The sequence below is a fragment of the Tiliqua scincoides genome, chromosome 6 (genome assembly GCF_035046505.1).
Source record: "Tiliqua scincoides isolate rTilSci1 chromosome 6, rTilSci1.hap2, whole genome shotgun sequence".
In the NCBI taxonomy this organism is placed as follows: Eukaryota; Metazoa; Chordata; class Lepidosauria; order Squamata; family Scincidae; genus Tiliqua; species Tiliqua scincoides.
The window spans coordinates 3,131,346-3,155,585 of record NC_089826.1 but is presented as its reverse complement, the minus strand read 5'-3'; the positions used below and the strand labels follow the sequence as shown (position 1 = coordinate 3,155,585).

The 24,240-nt window shown below is 44.2% G+C and overlaps 1 protein-coding gene and 2 pseudogenes across 1 annotated transcript in view; 2 read left to right on the top strand and 1 right to left on the bottom strand.

Annotated features, from left to right (window-relative positions):
- DNAAF9 (dynein axonemal assembly factor 9) overlaps positions 1-24,240 on the bottom strand; it is a 78,982-nt gene that overhangs the window by 33,446 nt on the left and 21,296 nt on the right. The window contains exons 6-21 of the mRNA XM_066632162.1: positions 22,813-22,919; positions 20,642-20,719; positions 18,141-18,239; positions 17,020-17,075; positions 16,604-16,739; positions 15,696-15,777; positions 15,148-15,184; positions 13,554-13,641; positions 12,570-12,646; positions 11,485-11,529; positions 10,345-10,390; positions 9,778-9,889; positions 8,281-8,351; positions 7,605-7,655; positions 6,053-6,140; positions 2,556-2,659 (exon numbers count right to left, since the gene is read on the bottom strand). Coding sequence (XP_066488259.1) covers positions 2,556-2,659; positions 6,053-6,140; positions 7,605-7,655; positions 8,281-8,351; positions 9,778-9,889; positions 10,345-10,390; positions 11,485-11,529; positions 12,570-12,646; positions 13,554-13,641; positions 15,148-15,184; positions 15,696-15,777; positions 16,604-16,739; positions 17,020-17,075; positions 18,141-18,239; positions 20,642-20,719; positions 22,813-22,919 — 1,277 coding nt within the window. The remainder of the gene's footprint in view (positions 1-2,555; positions 2,660-6,052; positions 6,141-7,604; positions 7,656-8,280; positions 8,352-9,777; positions 9,890-10,344; positions 10,391-11,484; positions 11,530-12,569; positions 12,647-13,553; positions 13,642-15,147; positions 15,185-15,695; positions 15,778-16,603; positions 16,740-17,019; positions 17,076-18,140; positions 18,240-20,641; positions 20,720-22,812; positions 22,920-24,240) is intronic.
- LOC136656229 (5S ribosomal RNA) lies at positions 3,104-3,220 on the top strand (annotated as a pseudogene).
- LOC136656367 (5S ribosomal RNA) lies at positions 22,965-23,083 on the top strand (annotated as a pseudogene).

Here is a 24,240-nt window from a genome sequence, read left to right as displayed (position 1 = left end):
AACATCACCCCTCACTCTAGAAAACGTGATCTGGAACTGAATGAACAGTTTCTGGAATTGAATCAACAGATGATGTAATATTGGAGGGGGAAATAAGTCAAATGGGAATCAATTGGTAGATCCCTGTGAGGTTTGCAGATTGACAAGGGCTTTTTCCATTCAGTAATTTAATAGAAACACCAAGGGGCTTAATACATGGGAGACTGGGGGAAAGGGGAAACTGGGGAAGCACGTGAAATTGCTTCAGTGACACACAGCCTGGTTATTGCAGGAAACACAGGCATGGTGCCAAAAGCGTCAAGGAAAAGTAGATGTATTTTAAGAGAAGGTATGAAAGATAAAAATGAGGAAGCACCCTGTAGGTCTTTGAAGAACTGCGTGAGGGCAGCAGGGAAGAAAGGACAGAACTGATTCAATTTGGGCGCAATCCTAACCAACTTTCCTGCACTGATATAGCTGTGCCAATGGGGCAGGTGCTGCATCCTGCAGTTGGGGGGCAGTCACAGAGTCCTCCTCAAGAAAAGGTAAGGTTTGTTCCCTTACCTCGGAGCTGCACTGCCCTTACCCTGGTGCTGGAAAGTTGGTTAGGATTGTGCCCTTAGTCGCCTTCAACCAGGCATTTAAGCAGTTCCGATGGCCACTTTTAGAGTTTGTGAGAATCTTGGGTCTGCAGTAACTCTGATGAAGATTTGTGCTTGTAAATGCAGCATGCGGCTCATAGGAAAAGGTAGTCATTTGGCCCAAGTTACCACTTTCCATATGGCCCCAGCCCCTTAGAAGCTATTTGATATCAAGCTCTGGCTGGCAGATTGTAATGGTCAAGTAAAAACAAAGTCGATCCTGCCATTCTGCCCCCCTCCAGACAGTACACACATACCCCCCTCTCCCCATGGAAGAACCTCAGGAATCAAGACAACCCATTTAACAAACTCTGAAAAGAAAATTGACAGGAATATTAAAGTTGCTTGCAAAACAAAAATTAGTTTTGAAGGAGCTCTCAGCACCCCATATTTTAAGAGTTTCTGCAGTAAATGGAATTTCGGCACATAACTGCAAAGTCCAGAAACTTCAAATACAATATTGTCATTACCACAAACATTCCCTTTCTCTGGGTAACTGTCAAATAGTTAAACATAAGAAAAAAACAGCCGCAGGCAGCTCACAGAATGCACAGTCTGGTATACTTATTTGCTGAGAGATTAAAATGGTTCTCTCTTCCTGTATATCTGCATTATTGCTATATTACAGATGTCCCAACAATCACCACCTCGCTCTCATTCGTGTTATTTTTAGTTCCCCAGCCTCGTGTCTTGCCAAGTCAGTAAAACAATATAAATTCTCTTTCAAGGTTTTTGCTCTAAACAGAATGCCTGGCAGCAGTTCAGAAGCTACAGCCAGGGGTCCAAAAATAGCCAGGGGCTTATGGAAGTTGGGTGTCTTGAAACTGAACAATAGAAGGAAGGTTAAGACCCAAATAGTTCACCACACTACAAAGGGGCAGCAGGACAGGCCAGGAATGAACAAGGACACTCAGAATCTTTGGCTTCAGAGCTTTCCAAATTCATTCATTATGCATTTTTCCATATCACAAATCACAGCTGCAGGGTGGGCCCTCTGTATCTGTGGAGGAGCTACACAGTGGGCCCTCCGTATCTGCAGAGGTCTGGTTCTGGGACCCAACGTGGATGCTCCAGTTCGCAGTTGTAATGCTGAAAAAAACTGCGTAAGTTTACATAAATTGTGTAAACTGCTCAAACCTGAAAGAATGAGGCATGTGCTGCAGCTAGAGAGACCAGTGAAATGGCAGGAGACTACAGCAGGGTAGGTAATACATTTTCAGGCTGCGGATGGCTAAATCTATGGATGCAGAGCTGGCGGATACAGTGGGCCCACAGTACCACCAAAAGCTTTTGCAGAATGAGGAACATCAATGTAAGTGAAGTCTCAAGGCTGGAGAACACAGAATCTTTCTCACTTTGGTCACGTTCACAGCCTGCATATGCAATGTCCTCCACTACTCAAGCCGCTGGGCACAGGCTGTGGAATTCATTTGCACACCAAGTATGGATACATGAATTTCATTTGCACACCTCAAGTATGGATAAGCATTTTTCTGGCAGCCACACGAATCCTAGTGGAGACTAACCAAGTGCCTTGAAACCAAGAGCCCTGCTCCCACACTTCTCCACTGGACGGAGGCATGATGGACTTTGAGGAGGAGCAAGGATGGAAGCAGTGCATCAGTGCACCTTGCTTTTAGAAGAAGGAGAAGATGCTTAGAGACAGCCCCTGGAGAATGCTGCTGCTAGGTCTTTTACCATCTGACATTTTAAACAGATTTTATTAGATTATGTTTTTTATACAATTAATTTGAGTGCTACATGTCTTTTTGTCTGAGATGAGGCAGGATGTAGGTATCTAAGCAAAAAACAAAAATCTGTGCCAGCTATAGGACAACCCTCATGAATGCAGAGCTCCAAGGGCACATTGCAGAGTTTTTCTTCTGTCACAGAACTGTTCTGAGAAGAATGGGGGAGGGATCGCTAAGCACTCACCCCATCATAGAAGCGGATGGCGGTCATGTGAGTCTTTGAAATGGTGATGCTTCCGTAGTGAGGATGGCAAAACAGAATCCCGTCAGAGAAGAAAAAAACTTTACCTGCAATAGGATAAGAATGGAGACATTAGTGGCTGGCAACATACTCAGGCTTAGATTCCTGTATAAAAGGAATTAAGTAGATGTCTAGTTATGTTGCAATCAAAACAGGAGGCTACACATAATACCAATCACCTTTCTGAAAGGCGTAGGGTCAACTCAGCATGATGGGCTCAGCCAATTTTTTTTTGTTAACATATATAAAGCTGGTGATGGGGGAGTCTTAAGTATAAAATGAGCTTGAGCGGATATGGGGAGCCAAGCCTTTTCATGCCTTGCCATTTTCTTCCTTGGCAACTCACTCCAAGGACTGATTCAACAACTCCCCTTCACTTGCACTGCCCTTTTTGATGTAATGGGACTTAGCGTGGTGCATTCCTTCCTAACTGCAGCCTGACAACGAGCTTGGATGGGGGCTCCTTACCCTTGCTTCAGACACATGACTAGGCAAACAACTATTACCCTGCACATGCCTGATCTAATCTGATTTCAGAAGCTAAGCAGAGTCAGGCCTGGTTAGTACTTGGATGGGAGACTGCCTGGGAATATCAGGTGCTGTAGGCTTATACCAGAGTCTTTCGAGACTGAAGGTTGCCAGCCACCACCACCACCAGGCAAACAAGAGGTTCCAAAGACCCAAAATAGGAGCCACTGTCCTAGTTTGGTCATAAAACATTAAAAGAACTTCATGTTCCCTTAACTCAGTAACTGACTAGCACAAAAAGCATATTGAACCAAGAGTACAACATATGGAAAAATCTGCCTTGGATTTCACCTTCCATTCTACAAATGAAGAAAACGCACTCCTTCTCCTAGCTGTGTAGGATGCCGTCTGTACACATGGCACAGATCAGCTTGACTAGAGTTTCTTCAACACTGTCACTCCAAACCAGTCATGTGTGTCCCTGAAAGGGCTGCCCTCTCGTTGCAGAGTTTAGTCTGCCCATAAGGGGCAACAGCCAGAATGGTGGGCTTCAGACAGGTCCACCAGGTTGGGCAAACTTTGCTGCCTGAGTACAGACACTTATACTCCAAGAACACACGGCTCCCATAGAAAATGTCTATGAAGAACTGGGGGAATTAGCGGCGAGTTCTCCTTAAAGAAACATTTCAAGTGAGGCTGATCAAATTAATATAGTTTCTGTTTTATCTAGCATAGTAGCAGGGCTGTTGCTTAGCACTCAGCGAATTAGAACAAAAAACTTGTACTAGCCCTCTTTGGTTTTAATCAAGGCAAACCTACTTTTCTTTCCTCAGATCACTCTAGGGATATTTTCCAGTTAGACTCATCTATGCAACTGGTCAATTTCTTTCCAGTTTCTAGAAGTAAGAATTGTGTCCACCTCTCTAAGGACATGCCTAATCTATATGCTCTACACCAGAAGATGTTCTTTCTAATTCTCAGAAACAAAGCAAGCCAGGGCTGGTTCTGAATGAAGCTAGGAATGCTGCCATGAGGGCTCAGAAAGAATATGGAGCATCCATAAAGGCTCAGACATTCGGACCAAAAGGGATCAAAACAGCTGCTCTGGCTGATGAGGAGGGACCATTCCGCTCTTTTCACCCAATTTTTTTTTCAAACAACCAGAAAGAAGTATCACAAGAATGGAGGATTTATGGGTCATCATAGGGTCTTTGTGCTTAGTGTTGCTGCAGCTTCCAGCCCCTTGCAAATCTGTGAACAACATTCTTGGTTAGAATGAAAAGAGAACTACCATCAGAAAGCCGGGTCCACAGGTCAGAGATCCGAGGGCCCTGATCTCATGTTTCTGGTCTCATGCCAGGCAGCTCAGCAAGTGGGCTTTGCACTTGTGAATTCCCTTCATAGGAACGCTGATAAAGGTTGTGGGGAACACACCACCCAGTAAAGGAAAGAGGAGACTTCCGGAACCAGAGACCAGAATTTCATCTTCTTTTGCCATGACACTGTCTGCTCAGACCAGCATATGTATTTCCTGAAGATGCACAAGAAAGCTTGTGGAGTCAGACCACATGGTCTCAGCTCCAGTTGCTGCTCTATATGGGCTCAGGAATCATCTCACTAAGTTACAGGGGACATCCACTAAAATTGAGTGTTGGGAGGGTTAGGACAGACAAAAGAAAATATTTCTTTACTCAGCGTGTGGTCGGTCTGTGGAACTCCTTGCCGCAGGATGTGGTGATGGCATCTGGCCTGGATGCCTTTAAAAGGGGATTGGACAAGTTTCTGGAGGAAAAATCCATTACGGGTTACAAGCCATGATGTGTATGTGCAACCTCCTGATTTTAGAAATGGGCTATGTCAGATGCAAGGGAGGGCACCAGGATGCAGGTCTCTTGTTGTCTGCTGTGCTCCCTGAGGCATTTGGTGGGGCCGCTGTGAGATACAGGAAGCTGGACTAGATGGGCCTATGGCCTGATCCAGTGGGGCTGTTCTTATGAAAACAGTGAGGCTTATTTGAATAAAGTTTGAGCATGTGTTGCATTTGGCTGATACTCTTAAAGTATAATAAAACTAAAATCTATGCTAATGATCTATGCTAGCCTCTTCCCTTGCTGAAGGAAAGAAAATATTTCTTTACTCAGCATGTGGTTGGTCTGTGGAACTCCTTGCTGTAGGATGTGGTGATGGCGTCTGGGCTAGACGCCTTTCAAAGGGGATTGGACAAGTTTCTGGAGGAAAAATCCATTACAGATTACAAGCCATGATGTGCATGCGCAAACCTCCTGATTTTAGAAATGGGCTATGTCAGAATGCCAGATGCGAGGGAGGGCACCGGGATGCAGGTCTCTTGTGATCTGGTGTGCTCCCTGGGGCATTTGGTGGGCCGCTGTGAGATACAGGAAGCTGGACTAGATGGGCCTATGGCCTGATTCAGTGGGGCTGTTCTTATGTTCTTACCAGACCCCTGTTCTGAAAGCTCTTGGGCAAATGAGTTCACGCTTGGTAAAAAGAGGGAAGATTTTTGATTATTATTATTTTGGAAAAAGCCATCACACCTGGCATACCAAGACACATAAACACCCCACCCCATGAAAAGTTGTTTCTGAAACATTCCATTTCAAAAGAGGTTTGCCACATAGCATGGTTTAGGGAGAAGAGGTGCAGCTGCCACTCAAGAAACAAAACACAAATCCAGGTTATCACTGGGTGCATGAAATTAGCATAGATCCATTAGTCTTAGGATCCTAGTCACTAAATTATGTCTTTATTGAGATGTTTGTTTAGCAAGTCTACACTTTCGTTGAAAAAGCAGAGTTTGATTATGGGGTAAGGAACAAGGTAGAGGGCAAACTCTTTTTACATCAAAAAAGTTGAGGACATTGCACTGAAGGCATGTGCCTTCAAAAGTGCATAGGCTTCTCCCTGACCTTTTTGCACACTGATGAATCTTTACCATTAGGTAACCGACTCACCTTCCTCTGGTCTTGATAGTGAATTGCTAGAAGTAATATAGGCACCATCACCTCCTGTCAGGAAAGTGCCCAGGAAAGATTCTTCTTCCTAAAACAGAGAGACTTTTTCCAGATCAGACTGCAGCAACACAGTTACAGAAGCAAACCAAGAATACCTGAAGATTCTCTCTCTTCAACTGCTGAAGTTCCACTGCTTGTTACGAGTGTTGAGAACTACATATGACTTCCCTGTACATGAATGGTTCTCAAACTGTGCAGTAGCACAGACAGGGCCATCTACAACAGTTTGGTAAATGGCAAGTGGGCATGGCAACTAGGCAAAGAAGCACCTTTTAAAATGGTGCCCTCTTACATTTAGCAGGGGGACAGCAACTGTCCCTCTTCATCTCAGCATGTCATCTTTTCCAGTGGCTGTTGCTGGTGTTTCTTCTGCATTTTTTTTAATTGCGTCACAAAATAATTTCATTTCTACACAGGTCAGAGGGCAAAAGGGAATAATTTAACACAACACATGCTGCACTGCTTGATAATTTACACTCTTGCATTTACTTGTTTCTGCTGCAAGTGAACCAGTGTCTTTTAGGTGCATGGGAGCAATAACAATTCGGACGTATTGTGCCACATGCAAGATCCAGTAATAGGTGGATCCCAACATTCCCTGTGACATTGCAAGGGATTCTAGAGTTGTGTTTCTCAGATCATGTAGTGCTTCTTTGCTACACAAGAGGCTTCTTGGGATGCTGCCACTGCTGGGGCCAGTCATGCGAAAGATGGTTTCTGCAGGGCCCCTTCCTATGTGAGAGCCCACTGCAAATCATTACTATATGTAAATTTTAAAAACCACCACCTTCTGAGATGCAATGGGGAAGCAACAGCTTCACATATGAAATGTGTTACACTGTGTCCTTGGTCTAACCAACTCAGATTGTCAACACTGCCTGCCAGTGGCTCCTCGGGATTTCAAACAGGCGTCTCTCTCAGCTCTTTCTGGAGATGCCACCAGGGACTCAATCTGGGGCCTTCCACACGCAGAGCATGTGTGCTATAGCTCCTCTCCCTCTGCTTTTTGACAAAATAAGCCAATTATACCTACGAGAACTATTTGAAATTCATCTGATGCCTTAATATTTATTTAAACAGACATATACTCCACCCCATCGATGGGGTTTTGAGGTGGTTCAAAACTATGATGACGAACAAGATACGAAGTAGTCCAAACAACAGGAACAAATTTTAAGAAGCAGCAGCAAAACGCAAACACGCAACATCATATGGGTATATTTTTCATATGTATTTTTCATATGGGTATATTTTTCATATGTATTGAAACCGCATTGCTTCTCTCTAAGAAGGTAGACGTGAAAACCAAAGATAACCTGGAGGAGAGAGGGCAAGGAGAATATCCAGATTGAAACCGATGATCACCACCACATTTCAGATTCTGAATTGCAATTAGCAATGCCTCGTCTTCAGAGCTACAGCAAAGGCTTCCTGACAGCTGGCACCAGACACTATGTCAAGCTCCATTAAACTGGCAGAGTCTATTACAAACCTTCACAATATGTTGTGCCTTTTCTGACAGCTTCACTTCGTTATCTTCAACCTACAACAAAAACCAGTGATTACTTTAAATTTCGCAATCTGTCTTAGCAATGAAAGCTCTGCATACAACTTTTGGCAGCAACTTGGGATCGCATTCATTTCACTATGTGGTCCGTGATGACTCATCCTCTTCACAAATATACTACAGCAATCACCTGTGTGCCTGGGCAGCTCAGGAAGGCGTGAAATGGCTTTTAGCCACATAATCACCTGACAGTTCCTTCTAGTTCTTGCCTAAGAAACTGAGCTCATCACCGTGAAATCCCCTAGTCAAATCTTGGCTTATTACAAGGAGCACTCGTCTCTTCGTGAACATGCCCATTTGTTGAAATCACCATTGGAGGCTCTCCTCTGAATGCCTTCACCTTCAGGTGAGTGGTGATCAAGGCAAGTTTGATATGTTACCTTGCTTCACATTGCTTCCAAATACTTACAGATTTGCTAATCCCCACAAAAATAGTATGAGAAATATACTGTTTCTTGCCTACTAATCATCTGGTTATCATACTTCACACCTTCTGAACTTTCCACTGCTTTACTGACCAAACCCCCACATGCTTCAAGTGATGCTTCAGCATTAAAAGGGCCTTTAAGGGAATCCATTCAAGAAATCAACCTCTGCTTACCAGCCAAGAAACTGATCGTGGGATAGCTGCAGTGAGAATGATGTAGCTGGTTTCTAAGTTAATGCTGCCATCTGCAGTAAATCAAAATAAGTAAGACATGAGACAGTTCCTCAGCCCTGAATCGCTATGTCAAAGAAAAACTTTTAATCATGAAGAACCCAAAGCTAATTTGCTTGCTTCTGAATACACAATGTCAGTGAAGTTCTCACTGGGTCCCATGCTTAGAGGAAGAAGAAAAGCAATCCTTCATCTACACACACAAAGATGTTTTTAGGATACAGGGTGCTTTTCTCCACAGAAAAAGGGGAAGTGGGGTGTTTATTTATTTGCTCTGTGCTGACTGTGAGAAGGGATGATCAGGGAAACTGACCATGCCTTCTCACAGTCAGCACACAGCAAATAAATGCCAGAAGCTCACCTGGAGCCATTTTCTTATGAGCAACGGCCGCATTCACCTCCCTGCACAAACTCCCAAAGGGTGTCAAGAACTGTAAGCAGCTGGCCACTACAGGAGGGATGCCATGACATCGTCGCCAGGCACCAAACCTGGAGGGATGCAATCGGTGTCAGAGCCGAGAGCAACCCTGGCTGAGAAAGCCCAGTGGGGGAGCCGAATAGTTTGAAAAGATGGGATGAGAGAGACCAAAGCGGGGAGAAGGAAGAGCAGAACTGAGCTGATAGGAAGAGGTGATCAAAGAGGGACGAGAGAACAGTACAAACAGAGCTGATAAAGAGGAAAGGAGGAAGAGGTGTGACCTGCCCTGAAAGTGCTTCGCTTGCCAATCAGGCAGAGCCTAAGCCCCACCAGCAGCAGGCTTCCCAGGCTGCTCAGGTTCCTCCTGGCTAGAAACAGATGAGTATTCAGGCCACCACAGTGGCTAACCAAGGGAGGTTTGCCAAGCCTGCACCCAGGCATCGACAGGCGGGAGAGCCACCTAGCAGCACAAAGTACTCTTTAAGCAATGTCTGCCTAGCTGTCAGTCATGTTTTGGAGCCCCCTGTTGTTCTCCCTGCACCTCAGACGTCATATCCCAACCCCTATGATGTGGACCTGCCCCCTCAGGACAACCCCCAGAGGCAGAGGCAACAGCAGCAACAGAAATGTCAAGCTAGCACACAGTCCAAGGATTTTCGAGTCAGCAAATTGTCAAGGCATGTTTTGGACTTTAGCTACCAGAGAAGTTGCCAAGACTGGAATCCCACTGGCTCACCCAATGCAATGCTCATGCAAGTGGAGCACACCCATGAGTAGAAAGAAGCTGGCCTGCATCAAGTCAAAGAAATACAAGCTAAATGTTGCATAGAGAAGCCCAAGAAGGCAATAAAAGAAACAAAATGACTTCCCTGATGAAACTGAGAAAGTGCAACTTTGCTCAAAAAATGAGCAATTCTGCTAATACATGCTAAGAATTTAGCTTTTACTCATTGCGCTGCTGATATAATTCAGATATTTCATTTACCTAGAGTTTCATTTCACAACACAGCACAGAAAAATACCTTTTTCTTTTACAAGAATCTGTGATGCCAGGAATGACTCTGAGAAGACCACGGATCCAAGGCAGCCCCTTCCACCAAGCAAGTCTGGTATGTCATATACAGTCATGACCACCTGCAGCAAAGCGCAAGGGGGCGAGAACAAGAGACCCCTGGTCAAATTGCCACGTCTACCCTAACATTTCTTAATCTAAGATAACCGAGTTCATAAACCTCTAGAGGCCGGAGGAATCCTGCTTTCGATGGAGGATAGTACCAAGCATTGCAAACATGCTCAGTGGGCTGAAGAACAGGGTACCTGTAACACTTATACAATGGTACAGAAATGCCACCATCTTCAGTGTTTGGAACCAGTTGCCACACTGATCACTAGCGTTACAACAGAACTCAACAGTACAAGAGAATGCATGTTATTGTCCAAGAATAAGCTGTGAACAACTGCTCCAGATATATGTGGATGAGTAGGTCATCCATCTTAGCCACTAGTGGAAAACAGCAAAGTGGGTTCTCCCACAGCAAGCATATTTACTCTGTAACAAATTTAAAAACTGGGACATGAATTCTACTCACCGTTTTCACTAAATAAAGGCTATTCTCGTTATCCAGTGGAAGAATTCTGGAGGAGGGAAAAATGTTTTTAGACAGCTTCCATTTCAGCTGGTAAACAGTTCAAATGTTCCCCATCAAGGCAAATTAAAAAACTAAAACACCATACCAGTCCTCAGTACAGTGATGACCCCCTCCATTTTTTAAACTTAAATCATTTCTCAGAATGTGCTCCCAGACTCCCACCTTCACCAAGAATTCTACGCACACATTGCACTTCATGGGCAGAGACCGAACACAAGAACAACAAAACATGCCACCACAATTGTGGAAATGACAGCCATGACCCAGCAGCAACAACTGAGGAGGATTCCCTTCTACAAAAAATTGCTATCACGTCTTCAGATTTTGGTTAGTATCGTGTACAGTCAAAACTGATGCCATCAACTGGTGCAAAAAAATGCAAATTGTGAACTTTCAGGGAATGAGCGCCAAACCCTACACAACTGCAGAAGGCCTTCCAAAGATGGTCCATCCTCCTGGCTTAACCACTGGCCACCTTTTGGCAAGCAGTGAAAATACTGCTGCTCCATGGGTCAAGTCAGTGTTACACTGATGTTGCTAGGTTGAAATATATTTTTAAAATGTAGACTCTAATTTCTATGCTTCTGTGAAGATATTTTTAGACTGAGTTTGCCCTAAGGTTACTTTTTATATGGTTTTTACAGTGCATGTGCAAGTCATCTTGTGGGTCCTGCTTGTCTCAAACAGTATGAAGTGTTGTAAAACAAATACACAGGTGGGTATGCATGTGCGTGCATGTGCGTGCATGCAACACTAAGACTCACTCACCCACCCTGCGTCCTCTGGCGAGGCAGGTGACACATCCAACTCAATAAAACACTGTTAAAATCTTAAGTAAAGAAGGTTCTAACAGATCTCACAAACTGCTAACATAGTGTAAGGATCAGGTCAGAAGTCGAGTTGCAGCACCCCACGTCTCACAGCTGCCAGCCAGAACCCCTTGAGAAGCCCCACAAAGAGGGTATAAAAGCAACAGCCCTCTCTTGCCATGCCCTCCCCCAGCCATTGGCATTCTGAGACTCATTTAAAACTGGTTTGGTTCAAAAAAATTATCAGATGCGAAATGATGAAGATACTGACCTTCCATCATTGCTCACAGCTTGAATCTGGAAATCTGTTTTGGTGCTGTAGGAAAGAGAGAGCATTTTTTTCCCCACTTTTTTAATACCACTCTATCTCCAAGGCGCTCAGGGGGGCGTATTCCTAACATTCCTTCTACGCTGGGGGGAATTCCCAACATTCCTTCTATCCTGTTGTCCTCACAACCCTGGGATGAAAGACAGTGACCAGCCCAAGGTCAACCAGGAAGCCTCATGGTTGAACCTGGATCCTCCAGGTCTAAGACCAACTCCCGCAACACTTCACCATCCTGGTTCTGTAATAAGCAATGAAAAATATCACTTATCCTTGAATGAGGGCAGCTTGGAAGGGCAAACTATATGTTGCATAGAAGACTATGCAATGATGTATCAATGGATGGTTTTGTTAAAGAAAAGCAGTTTGAGAAGCTGCGATTTTGAATACAGAAGAGACAAATTTCCACGATTACGAACTTCTCTAAATTTTTTAACAACTGAGGGTCCGATCCTATCCAATTTTCCAGCGCCAGTGCTGCTGTGCCAATAGGATACGCACTGCTTCCTGTGTTGGGATAGCAGTCACAGAGGCCTCCTCAAAGTATGGGAACATTTGTTACCTTGGAGCTCCATTGCAGCTGCACTGGTCCTGGAAAGTTGGATAGGATTTGGACTCTGATTTGGATAGGATTTGGACTCTGACAACACAGAGTCTCCTATTTTCAGATAGGATTAGTTTCCAGAGATTCGTATGTAACTTGAAACTAGTGTAGGTCCAAATAGCCAGTTCTTGCCAGTCCAGCATTATCATACCTGTGTGGAAGTCCGTAATGAGAATGTCTATAATTCAGGGAGTGTATATATATTGAATTCCTACAATTTACCAGAAGTAGTCCTGAAGTTTACAGAGTACTGAGTTGGGGTGAAATGAGCTGGGAATGAATAGACATGCAGGTCATTCATTCAGACAAGACTGCATTTTATAGACACAGAAGGTAGCTGAAGTCATTATAGAGTGGATATTTCTAAGCAGCAATTGACCACAGTCTCACACAATGAGAAAATAGCTTCCTAAAAAGAAAGGCATACCGTAATGCTGATTTGAAGTACGCAAGTTCAAAAGCATCAAGCATATTGAAAAACATTTGTTCTGCTACTTCTTTTGCCTGCAGAGACAAGGAGAAGGAGGGCAAAATGAATCAGAACATTTTTACGTAGGGGCTTGCTTGAAACAGGGGAAGATGAGCAATGCTTATAGTTCTGAGTTCCAAAGAACTCATGGACAGCTTCACATGTCCCACCTATAAAGGGCTGCTAACATCTCAAATAGCCTAACAATATAACTACATATGAAAAACAAGATTGTGAATTACATTTCAGAGCAAGGAAAGTGAAAAGTTGGCTAGCTCACCAAATTAAAGTTCAGGACCTTAGGCATAAAAGCTACCCCAGCCTCAAGGATGGAGGGACTAACACCTAGAGAGGCACAGGTGAGCACAATGAGAGACAAGGAACCTTAGAGCTATGCTGTTTAGTCAGTACCCCTGAAGAGGAATCACTGACTTGAAACATATTGATACAAAATGGGTCAGTGAGTAGTTCCACACCAAAGTTTACTCATATGTATCGGGCTCTCCATAAAGGATGTCACAAATTGTACTTTTTAAGAGTTAAAAGAGCCTCTTCAGAGAGACAAATTTTGGGTGGAAAACAGCGGAGTGGTAAAGAGTTAAATATGCTTTACCTCTGAGCGGTTACCTCAATTCAAACTGTGGCCCTGCATGGTACACAAGTAGACTTCAGTATGTAATGACACACTGATGCATTTAGCCTCACTCATAGCTTGTTCTTGAGAGACAGCCATAAATGGAAGAAGTTCAGAGATGGGGTTTAGTGAGTTGCTAAGGAATCTAGAGCTCTTGGCTCCAGCTTGCTTCAGAACAGCTCTTTCCAATACACCTATCACACATACTTGCTTACATCCCAAGTAAAACAGCCCTTCAATGGCTGATAAACCAGTTTGACTGAACTCCAGTGCAAGAATGTTTCTGTTTTAACAAGGAATATTTCTACCTTGGTGGCTTTAGATGTTTTTGAATAGGAGTCTATACCAGCCCAGACAGCCTCTACGACAGCAGCATAGATTTGAGACAGCAGCTTACTGGAAAATAAAGTAAATAAAGTAATAAAGTAAATAAAGTACCACTTTCCGAGTGGTAAAGACCAGAAGTGATTGTGAGGAGCTCCAGAAGGATCTCTCCAGACTGGCAGAATGGGCAGCAAAATGGCAGATGCGCTTCAATGTCAGTAAGTGTAAAGTCATGCACATTGGGGCAAAAAATCAAAACTTTAGATATAGGCTGCTGGGTTCTGAGCTGTCTGTGACAGATCAGGAGAGAGATCTTGGTTGGGGTGGTGGTGGACAGGTCAATGAAAGTGTCGACCCAATGTGCGGCGGCAGTGAAGAAGGCCAATTCTATGCTTGGGATCATTAGGAAGGGTATTGAGAACAAAACGGCAAGTATTATAATGCCATTGTACAAATCGATGGTAAGGCCACGCCTGGAGTACTGTGTCCAGTTCTGGTTGCCGCATCTCAAAAAAGACATAATGGAAATGGAAAAGGTGCAAAAGAGAGCGACTAAGATGATTACGGGGCTGGGGCACCTTCCTTATGAGGAAAGGCTACGGCATTTGGGCCTCTTCAGCCTAGAAAAGAGACGCTTGAGGGGGGACATGATTGAGACATACAAAATTATGCAGGGAATGGACAGAGTGGATAGGGAGATGCTCTTTACACTCTCACATAATACCAGAACCAGGGGACATCCACTAAAATTGAGTGTTGGGTGGGTTAGGACAGACAAAAAAAATATTTCTTTACTCAGCGTGTGGTCAGTCTGTGGAACTCCTTGCCACAGGATGTGGTGCTGGCGTCTAGCCTAGATGCCTTTAAAAGGGGATTGGACAAGTTTCTGGAGGAAAAATCTATTATGGGGTACAAGCCATGATGTGTATGCGCAACCTCCTGATTTTAGAAATGGGTTATGTCAGAATGCCAGATGCAGGGGAGGGCACCAGGATGAGGTCTCTTGTTATCTGGTGTGCTCCCTGGGGCATTTGGTGGGCCGCTGTGAGATACAGGAAGCTGGACTAGATGGGCCTATGGCCTGATCCAGTGGGGCTGTTCTTATGTTCTTATGTTCTTAAAGCAAATGCAATGCTAATTGTGATAATCTATGGATGTTTGACCCAAGGAACAGACTAAGCCACTTTGGGTGCCCTTCAGGGAGAAGAGCAGGGTACAAAACAAGTGAATAAATTCTAATAAAACATAATACAGAATTTCTTTATAGGTCAGGTCAAAGCAAAGATGATTCAATAAAGTTAGAAAAAGTGACTGCACTAGTGGTTGAATCTGAAATATCAGCATAGTTAGAAAGCAGATGTGGTCACTGAACATTAAGCTTAAGACTTTTGGTGTCCTACAAGTAAGTCGAAAGCATCCAAACATTAAATGTGGATCAAACCCAACAGGTTGTAAACACAAAACTTCACCTTATAATTAGGAATGGAAAATGGGATGCATTGCAACCACATCAGACTAATGGGTCCAGGACTGTAACATCAGAAACAGAAACACTGAAAAAACCAAAACACAACTTACACTTGATCTGTCTTCTTTTCCATCTCGTTATCATTGCCTGTTACAAGAGTGAAGAACTTCAGTTATTTTTATCCCATCATACATTTCATGCACACATCTTGGCAGTATGAGTGAACTGTGGACAGTAACCTTGCTTTGAAAAAGCTGATAGGCTTTAAAAACCCAGTGGCCAGGGACACACAGACACTGGAGGGCAGCAAACCACATCAGCAGGCAAAAAAACAAGGGGTGTATCTCTTTACCACAGGAATAGAGAAGACAAGAAGGGAGAGAAACAGTGTAAGACATTTGTGAAACCCAGGAAAGGAAGGTCAAGACCAGGAGTCCACTAGCCAGCCTCTGCTGTAGTCACCACCTTCCACTTATGGGGACATTCCAGGCTTTAAAGGATATAACTTGGGAAATCTTCCTATCCCAGTTTTACCATTTCTCCTATTTTGTGCCTTCATTTTTTGAGGCATGTGACTTTTTAATATCTTTTTTCTTATAAGTCCTATGAATGAGGCATGCTAGAAGTTCAAACACAGAGTAAACAATGCTGAACTTACCAAGGTAAGGCGTATGAGTAGCTCCAAAGAAATAAGTCCTTGAACAAGCCAGAGGTCCCTTTGGAGAGACACACTGCACTACCTGATTGATGAAAAACACAAAACATACATGAGGTAAGAAGCACAGACAGACGTATGTATATGCGCCTTGCACCCTAAGCATTGCTATGACGGGGAATCATCATCACTGTGCAACTCAAGTCACAAAGAAAAAATGGTTTGGGGGCAGTGTCAAAGTTCACTGGTGAAGCAAATGTTTTGCACCTGATGTCTGGTGTTGTGTTTGCTTAGCTGAACATCCAGTAAAAAAGATCTGAGATCATTCATAATTGATGGGGGTCTTGTCATCACCCTTCAGCTTTCACTGGGGGGGGGCAGAGAGGAAGAAGACTGCAGTAACGGTAGCAAGCAAGACGCTCTGGCCCAGTGAGATCCCACACCCTTGACTTGTCATCTTCCAGGCACAGGGTATTTGTTTCCTGGTCAAATCTTACATCACCTTCTGGGGGCAAGCCACTGCTGAAGGAGGCAACTCCACAATGGGTCTACTCTTTGATCTTCCCTTAGGGGAGGAGCAAGGGCCTGTCCCTTTGTTGTTTGCTATAACCCTAGAGGGAAAGGTGCTGTAGAGGAGGCTTGGGGTCCTCCCTGGTGTGGGAATGGGGTGAGGCTTTTCTGGGGTTCTTTTTCTTTGGGAGATTCGAGGGAATTGGGGCTCACCACTATACATCCAAGGACAAAGGGAAAGGAAGCTCATTGTTTATGGAGTGCACAAACACTGTCCCTCTCTACAATAAGGTTCTGCGCACACGGTTCTAGGTTCCAGGAGTCTGAGAAGTGATCATACAGCACTGTTCTGATGCTATTTCTATTACTGCTTATTAAAATCTAACAAGGATATTGCTCACCATGTGCTTGGCAGTGCTCCCACCCAGGCCTGTGTTGCGCACCAGATGCCCCTCAGATGGAAAGTTGAAGTTGCCAGAATTCAGATTCTCCTTTGATGAATGGGTGCCAAACAGTACAAAAGGCTGTCTGCTAGGACTGACCGTAAGAAATAAGTTACACTCAAACAGAGCTGTGTTTTTCAAGAAATACAGTCAGCTGCTTCTCTCAATAACTACTATAAATGGAACTTTTTTAAAGATAGGGTCTACACTATTACAATGCAAAAAACCAGAACACCCACTTAAACTTTCAATTTTTCCCTAAAAATGGTGCCAATCACAGCAACAACTACTGATTTCTGATAACTGAATAACTGACTGACAGGTTGTGTTGCACGTTATAGATGAACTGAAATCAGCAAAAGAAGAAGAGTTACCTATTGTCTGTTATATGGCTTGAAATCATTCCATGACTGAAGTAGCTTCGGAATGGCTACAGTGAAAAAGAAATGGAATGTTAACAAAGGCTGGGTCTTCAAGGCAGAAAGGGTTCAAGCTAGTTGCAACCTTAACTGAAGCGGCTCTGGCTACAAGGATGCACAAACAGGTGCTCACATACAAGGATGGAAGGCGGACACTTTTGTCAGTCTGCTGTTGCAATGTAACTGTGCCTATTCTATGTGAACAGCATCCTGCAAAAGCAGTCACCGTTAGTTTATATGACAAAAAGAAAGCCACTATTGGACTAAGAGAGAGTCGCCTTCTGTGAAGCTGTTGTCATTGGTCATTTGGAAGCCATTTTTACTCACCTTAGCTGAACAGGCAAATGGCTACTCACAGGCCTCTGTTCCAGGTATATTAGCCAGTGGCTTTACTTGGGTAATGAGCTGGCTCTGCAAGGGCCCCCCAAACTGTTTCAAGCCTTGCTCTGGTTTCTGAGGCATTGATCTCTGTTCCTAGGTTGTTTAGGCTGGCATTTAACCCTGCCTCTGGAATCTCAGGCATCTGCTATCAAGCAGAAACCATGGAGCTGCCTTAATACAGAGCAAAACCATGGCTCCATCTGGCCCAGTGCTGTTTACTCCACCAAAGAGCAGTTCTCCAGAGGACTATCACCACCTGCTATCAGATCACTCAGACTGCAGGAGTCCGAGTCCTTTTGCGTGCTCTATTGCTAATTTGTTTTATTTTTATTGTTTTTAAATTGGCTGCAAGCCACTTTGGTTCCCCCACTTGGAAAGAAAAGTGGGGCATAAATATTTTTTTTAAAAGCACGTGCTGTGCCAGAGAGGACTATGGCCCTTCCTCAAGATCATCTGCAGTAGACACCAAGTGGGTTGCACCAAACCAGATTCTGTATGGATGGATCCACGATCCATTTTATCAGTGGTAACACGACTTCTACCATTAAATATGGGATGTGTTTGAAAGTAGGTCATTCCAAGAATGAGATGCGCAGCAGGCTGCATTCTGTATGCTGATGAGTGGTACAGAGGAGGTTTAGACATTAGGAACAGGTAAACAAGTGAGCTGCTCTTTCATGCAGTCGTACACATACCTCCCCCGCCTGAGACTCTGACAGCTCCAGGATGAAAGGAATTTCAGTATCAAAATTGGCAAAGAAGTTGGTCCACTGATGCTCAAAATTCACCAAATCCTGAGGAGAGAAACAACAGCCTCCCATCAATCCGGATACAGTTCAGAGGAGATCACTCAAAACGACAGGCAAGTCTTCGAACTGCAGATGTCAAATATCACTTTAAGGGGACTTCACTACACAACTCTACACAATGCTGTGGAAGTCTCTGATCGCTGCCGTAAAGAAACACTTAATATTTTAAATGCCAAAGTTACCTGAAAAAGTTTACTAATGAGATTAAACAGACTGCGTGCACTTAGATTTTTCTTTACTCTTTTCCAAGGGCTTAGGGGGAGCAACAATAAGCCCTAACCTTTCAGTCTCCTTTTTACCAACCCTCTGACAGGCACTTTCTCCCAGGGCAGCATTCCACATGATCAAAAGATTATCACTAACATGCTCTTACACAATTCCATTTAATTTCAGTGGGGCTTGTACACACTGCTGATGGAGGCCCTATGGCAAAGACTGGACTGGGCTCCCCACAGAGCCCCTGCCAACCCCCTGATGGCACACCGCGCACTAACACTGCCACTGAGGATTTAGGGTGAACCATCAGTCATGGCCCAACTTGCCAACCCCCAGTGCCACCCCTGCTTGAACAGGAGGATTTTCCAGGGTGTTGTGCCCTTCTCCCTTAGTAGGAGGGCTTGCACACACCCCAAGCTAGTGCCAACAGTCAATATTCTGTTCCCAGACAATAGACAGGAACAGCCCAGTTCCAGTTTTGTATGCAGACAGATGTGCATAGGACAAAGGGAAGGCACAGTCAAACAACAATTAAAAAAAAAATCTCACACAAAGTATGACAACCTCAGTGTTGGCATTGCCCAGTTCTATTTTTTCAATAACTTGGATGCAAGAAGCTTACAATAAATCTGAGGGCTTTGGAGAGAGGAACTGGGAGACGACAACAACTTGCATCATTATGAAGACTACCATAAATCTCTTCACTCCTCCATACTGCCTTTCAAGGAATTTAAGTAGTGCTTGTACAGGTCTGAAAAACTGCTAGATATTGAGTGTTTTGTCTTTAAAATGGGAGAATGGCAAATCCTTGTTTTTCTAAACATCCACCCTGAAGAAGAGTTCTAGAGAACTCAAAAGCCTGCTCATGACTTTGTGACCTTTTAGTTTCAATCAAGCTACTGCAGCAGCCACCTCGGGACAATTTAGAAAAAGGCAGAAGAAAAATGTATTTACCCTATTGAAGTTATTAGACTCTTCCTAATGGACCAATGTGGCTACCTGCAATTCTCTACCCACCATCCCAGATGTAGGCCTGCAATGTTTTCCACAATGGCATGGTAACTATCAGAGGAAGCAAGAACGCTGTGCCTGCAATCAAGACTTCATCACTGCTCTCTGGGTACACACAGTTTTTAAAACAGAGAAGCAGGCAAACATTGAACAACTCAGACAACGGCCACTGGATGTCAGCCCAGACCCATTTTCCTGTTGCCCTGCCATAAAAGCCACCCAAATTAGCAAGATATTGAAATGAAGAACAAAGGGTTTTTCACCTCTAGATTCCCACAAATAAAAAGTACATCTACCCCACTCCGTGTATAGAAACTATGGTGAGAAATTATGGAGACTAACACAGCAGCTTGGAGACATCACTCCACCATACCATTTTAATAGATGGTTGCGATATGTGGGAGGGAAGCAAAGGGCTCAGTCAAAGCAATTGGATTTTGAAAAGGAGGAGTCAAAGCACTGGTGATTTGTCTCCTTCTAAACTCTTGCAACATTCCCATTCATTCCAACAGAGACTACAGAGAGATATTCCTGGTAACTGTGGTCCAAACTATTAAAAGAATGGGGCCAAAATCCCAGAGGGAAATGAATGCCATGATATGGGATCGATTTATTACGTATAGTATACCCTGTTTTTCTTCCAACATGGGACAAAAAGGGAGGGTACTCAAGGTTCCGGTCTAGGAGTTATCCCAACCTGGTGAGCTCCAGCAAGGAGCCCTCAGCCCCCATCTTGGGACCCAAGTGATTCATTCCAGGGCACCGTGGAGTCTTACCAGGGTTTCTCAATGTAGTTGACAGTAACTGTGGACAAGTGCCTCTGAAAACTTGTCCATTGCTACTGACCTTCCTCTGCAACAGATATATGGGGGGGGGGGGAGTTAGATAAGTTCTAGGTTGCACTCTTAATTCATACAGGATAATAATGCTTAATACGCCTGGAAAGTGGTCTACAAGTTGACTAGCATACTTCACAAAATGGGGCTTTGCAAAACAGTTATTTCAGTTTTTATGGAACAGGGAAATAAGCAAAACCACAACATGAGGAACAAGCACTCTTCTCCCCAATTGCACATGTAAATAAAACAGTTTAGCCTCATGCTACGGGCTTATTTTCAGTGAACTAACTGACAAAAGGCAAAATAAAGCTATCACATCACCTCGGAAAGCAAGTTCTCCAAAGAAGCAGGATCCATTTTGCCATAGATTTTCCACAGATCCACGCTGACATCCATTAGCTACAGAGGAAATGATAGGATTTTGTAAGGAGAGTGAATGCATGAAGGCTTCCCCCCTCACGTTTTCAAGCACTGCTAGAAACAGGAACATGTGGGCACAGAGCTCTCGCAAATGGCAGCATAGTGAGAAGTCACGCCATCACGCCGCTACTCCGGCAGCTGCACTGGCTGCCCATTCACTTCCGGGCGGAATTCAAGGTGCTGGTTATGACCTTTAAAGCCCTAAACGGCTTGGGACCAGCGTATTTGAGAGACCGCCTTCTTCCGTATAATCCGATCCATTCTCTAAGGTCATCAGAAGGGGCCCTGCTGGTTGTGCAGTCATTGGGAGTGGTGAAGGGAATGGCGGCCAGAAACAGGGCCTTTTCAGTGGTGGCACCTGCACTATGGAATTCCCTCCCCTTTGAATTGAGAGCAGCTCCCTCATTATTAGCGTTTCGGCAGGGCCTGAAGACTTTTTTATTCAGGAAAGCCTTTGAGGCACCATAAGGGCTGTTTTTATACATTTATAACTTAAGTCTTTTACTGCGTGCTTTCAGTCTGCTGCCATGTATTTTATCTGTTTTTAATTGTTTTTAAGTGTATTAATTGTATTTTTAATGTTTATCTGCCTTGTATTTTTTGACTTGACTGTTAGCCGCCTTGGGTGCCTTTCGGGGAGAAAGGCGGAATACAAATCAAATCAAATCAAATCAATAAATCAATAAAGTGCCAGGATGTTCTGGTCTACTGAAATGCGCATTAAGAATGCATGGTGCTAGTCAAAAACAAGTAGACAAGAACCAGATTGCTTTCTGCTGGATTTCGAAACAAGTGGCTCTCTATGACATGATCTCTATTCACACTCACTCATTTTCAATTGGAGACATTACGGCTGCAGAATGGTACCATGAACTTGAGTCACCATTGTGTGACTTAGCCACCTAAGAAAATGCATATCCTTATTTTAGGCTCCCCAGAGACCATACTGCAGTTCCCAATTAAAATCCCATATAACTCTACAAATAACCTTGAAGCAGAGCAGTGTAATAATCACCTAACTGGTTTTATAATTCTTCACACTTAAAACAAAAAGAGAAAGGTCAGTTTTGAAAAAACAAATAATATTAAATGGTTATTCTTGAACTCCATACAACATTGCAAAATCATTATCCATGGAGCAGCGCTTTCCAAACTTCTTAGCACTAGGACCCACTTTTTAAAATGACAATTTATCACAACCCACTAGAACAGTGATTTTCAACCTTTTTCATCTCATGCAACACTGGCAGGGTCACATGAAAATGGTCAAAGCTTGTGACCCGCTGGTGGGCCCTGACCCACTGTTTGGGAAACATTGCCTTAGAACAGGGGTGCCCAAACCCCGGCCCTGGGGCCACTTGTGGCCCTCAAGGACTCCCAATCCAGCTCTCAGGGAGCCCCCAGTCTCCAATGAGCCTCTGGCCCTCCGGAAACTTGATGGAGCCTGCGCTGGCCCGACGCAATTGTTCTCAGCGTGATAGCCAACTGTTCGACCTCTTGCGTGAGCTGTGGGACGAGGTCTCCCTCCACTGCTTTCTGTTTCACATTTGCGATGTGATTGCGGCAGCGAAGGAAAGGCCAGCCTTGCTTTGTGCAAGGCCTTTTAGAAGTCTTGAGTTATTGCAAGACCTTCGTTCATTCATATAAGTTCCATCTCTAATATATTCATTTATGTAAATTTATTCAAATTTTAAATGTAAGTTAATTCTTTTTTTTTCCCGGCCCCCAACTTAGGGTCAGAGAGATGATGTGGCCCTCCTGCCAAAATGTTTGGACACCCCTGCCTTAGAATAATGACATATTGAGATACAGCAACGTAAGAGATTACTCAGATCAGGCACTATACCAAAGGGTGCCAGATCAAAATTTCTAGACATGGGAGGATATTTTGAGCCAAATGAAGGATGCTACATTATGATTGAGTAGTCTGGGATGTTTGCAAATACAAAACGGCAAACAAATTGAGATGCCTTTCTTCCATCATGCCTCCTTGTGAGCTCTCCAGGTCATAACTGCAGAAAAATACTTGATGAAGCTGACCCATAGGCTCATGATTAGAAGTCAATTCTTACCTCATATTTCATCGTAAAGAAGCCGTCACCGCCTATTCCTTCCAGTGCAAAGGCTTGCACTATTGGCCACTTTTCCACAATGAACATGTCAAATATCTGCAGGTGACCTGAAAAAACCAAAACAGGGCAGGGGGTCAGGGATTAGTTGCTACTTCTATACTCCAGTTACCCTGCACATGCCCAATCTCGTCTGATCTTGGAAGCTAAGCAGGGTCAGGCCTGGTAAGTACTTGGATGGGAGACCGCCTGGGAATACTGGGTGCTGTAGGCTTATACCATAGTCTTTCGAGACTGAAGGTTGCCAACCAACCAACCAATTCCAGTACAGCTGCACAGACTGCATGAAGCCAAAGGAACAGGTAAGCATTGCTACGCAGCGGTGGGCTTTACTACCATTGAGACACAGCGGACAAATGTAGATTGCAAGTAGTTTTGCCTTCAATCCATCATCTGTTTGCGCTGGGACAGGCAGCCTGCTCTTTCCTTACAGCGACTTTTCTGGACATCTGAAAAGCAATTCCAGTGGTTGAGGACCAAGTCTAAAAAGCACTGAATTAGAAGGTTCAGAAGGTGGGAGGGGCCGTCCCTCAGTGGTAGAGCACAAGCCTTGCATCAGAAGGTCCCAGGTCACACTGTAGCTTCTCTACCCTAAAGGATCACGAAGCAGGTAAGACATCTGCCTGAGACTCTGGAGAGCTGCAGGTAGGCAATCCTAGGTCAAATGGATCAATGGTCTGATTCAGAAGACAGCTTCAAATATTTTTATTTACTTTAATGTTTTCCAGCCGTTTCAGGGGGTCCCTTACAAAGACCACCTTATCAGAAAAGGTATTCCTATCATCGGTTTTCACAGGAGAGCATCCCTGTACCACTGTCTAGTGCAGTGGTTCTCAAACTGGTCAACTGCAACCCACCAGCTCGTGTAAAGCTCCTTTAAGAGGCAGGGGAGGTGGTGTGGACAGCAACATGATCCCCAGGATCACATTGCTAATGTGGGTGCTTTTACTTACTACAGGCTGCTGCAGGAGTTGTAGGGAGACCTGCGCAGTCTTCCTCAGGGCTCCCTGAGGCTTAGAACATTGAAAAGAAGAGCTTGCAAAGCATTTCCTGTTTGGTATCTCTGCAAGCTCTTCTTTACAACGTTCTAAGACTCAGGGAGCCCTGCGGAAGACTGCACAGGGCTCCCCACAACTCCTGCAGCATCCCGCCAGTTTGAGAACCACTACACTAGACCTCGCCTCCTTCCCCACAGACACTTCAGGAGTAAAATTCCCAAGAAGTTTGAGAACCACTGGTCTAGCGCAAATGTAAAACAAATGAACTCGCAGCACAATCCTTAGCTATGCAATCATTTGAAGGGCACTTCTACAGCCAATAGAAAAAACAGCTGCCTTTATTCAAGAGAACCAAAATGCTTTTGGTGGAGAC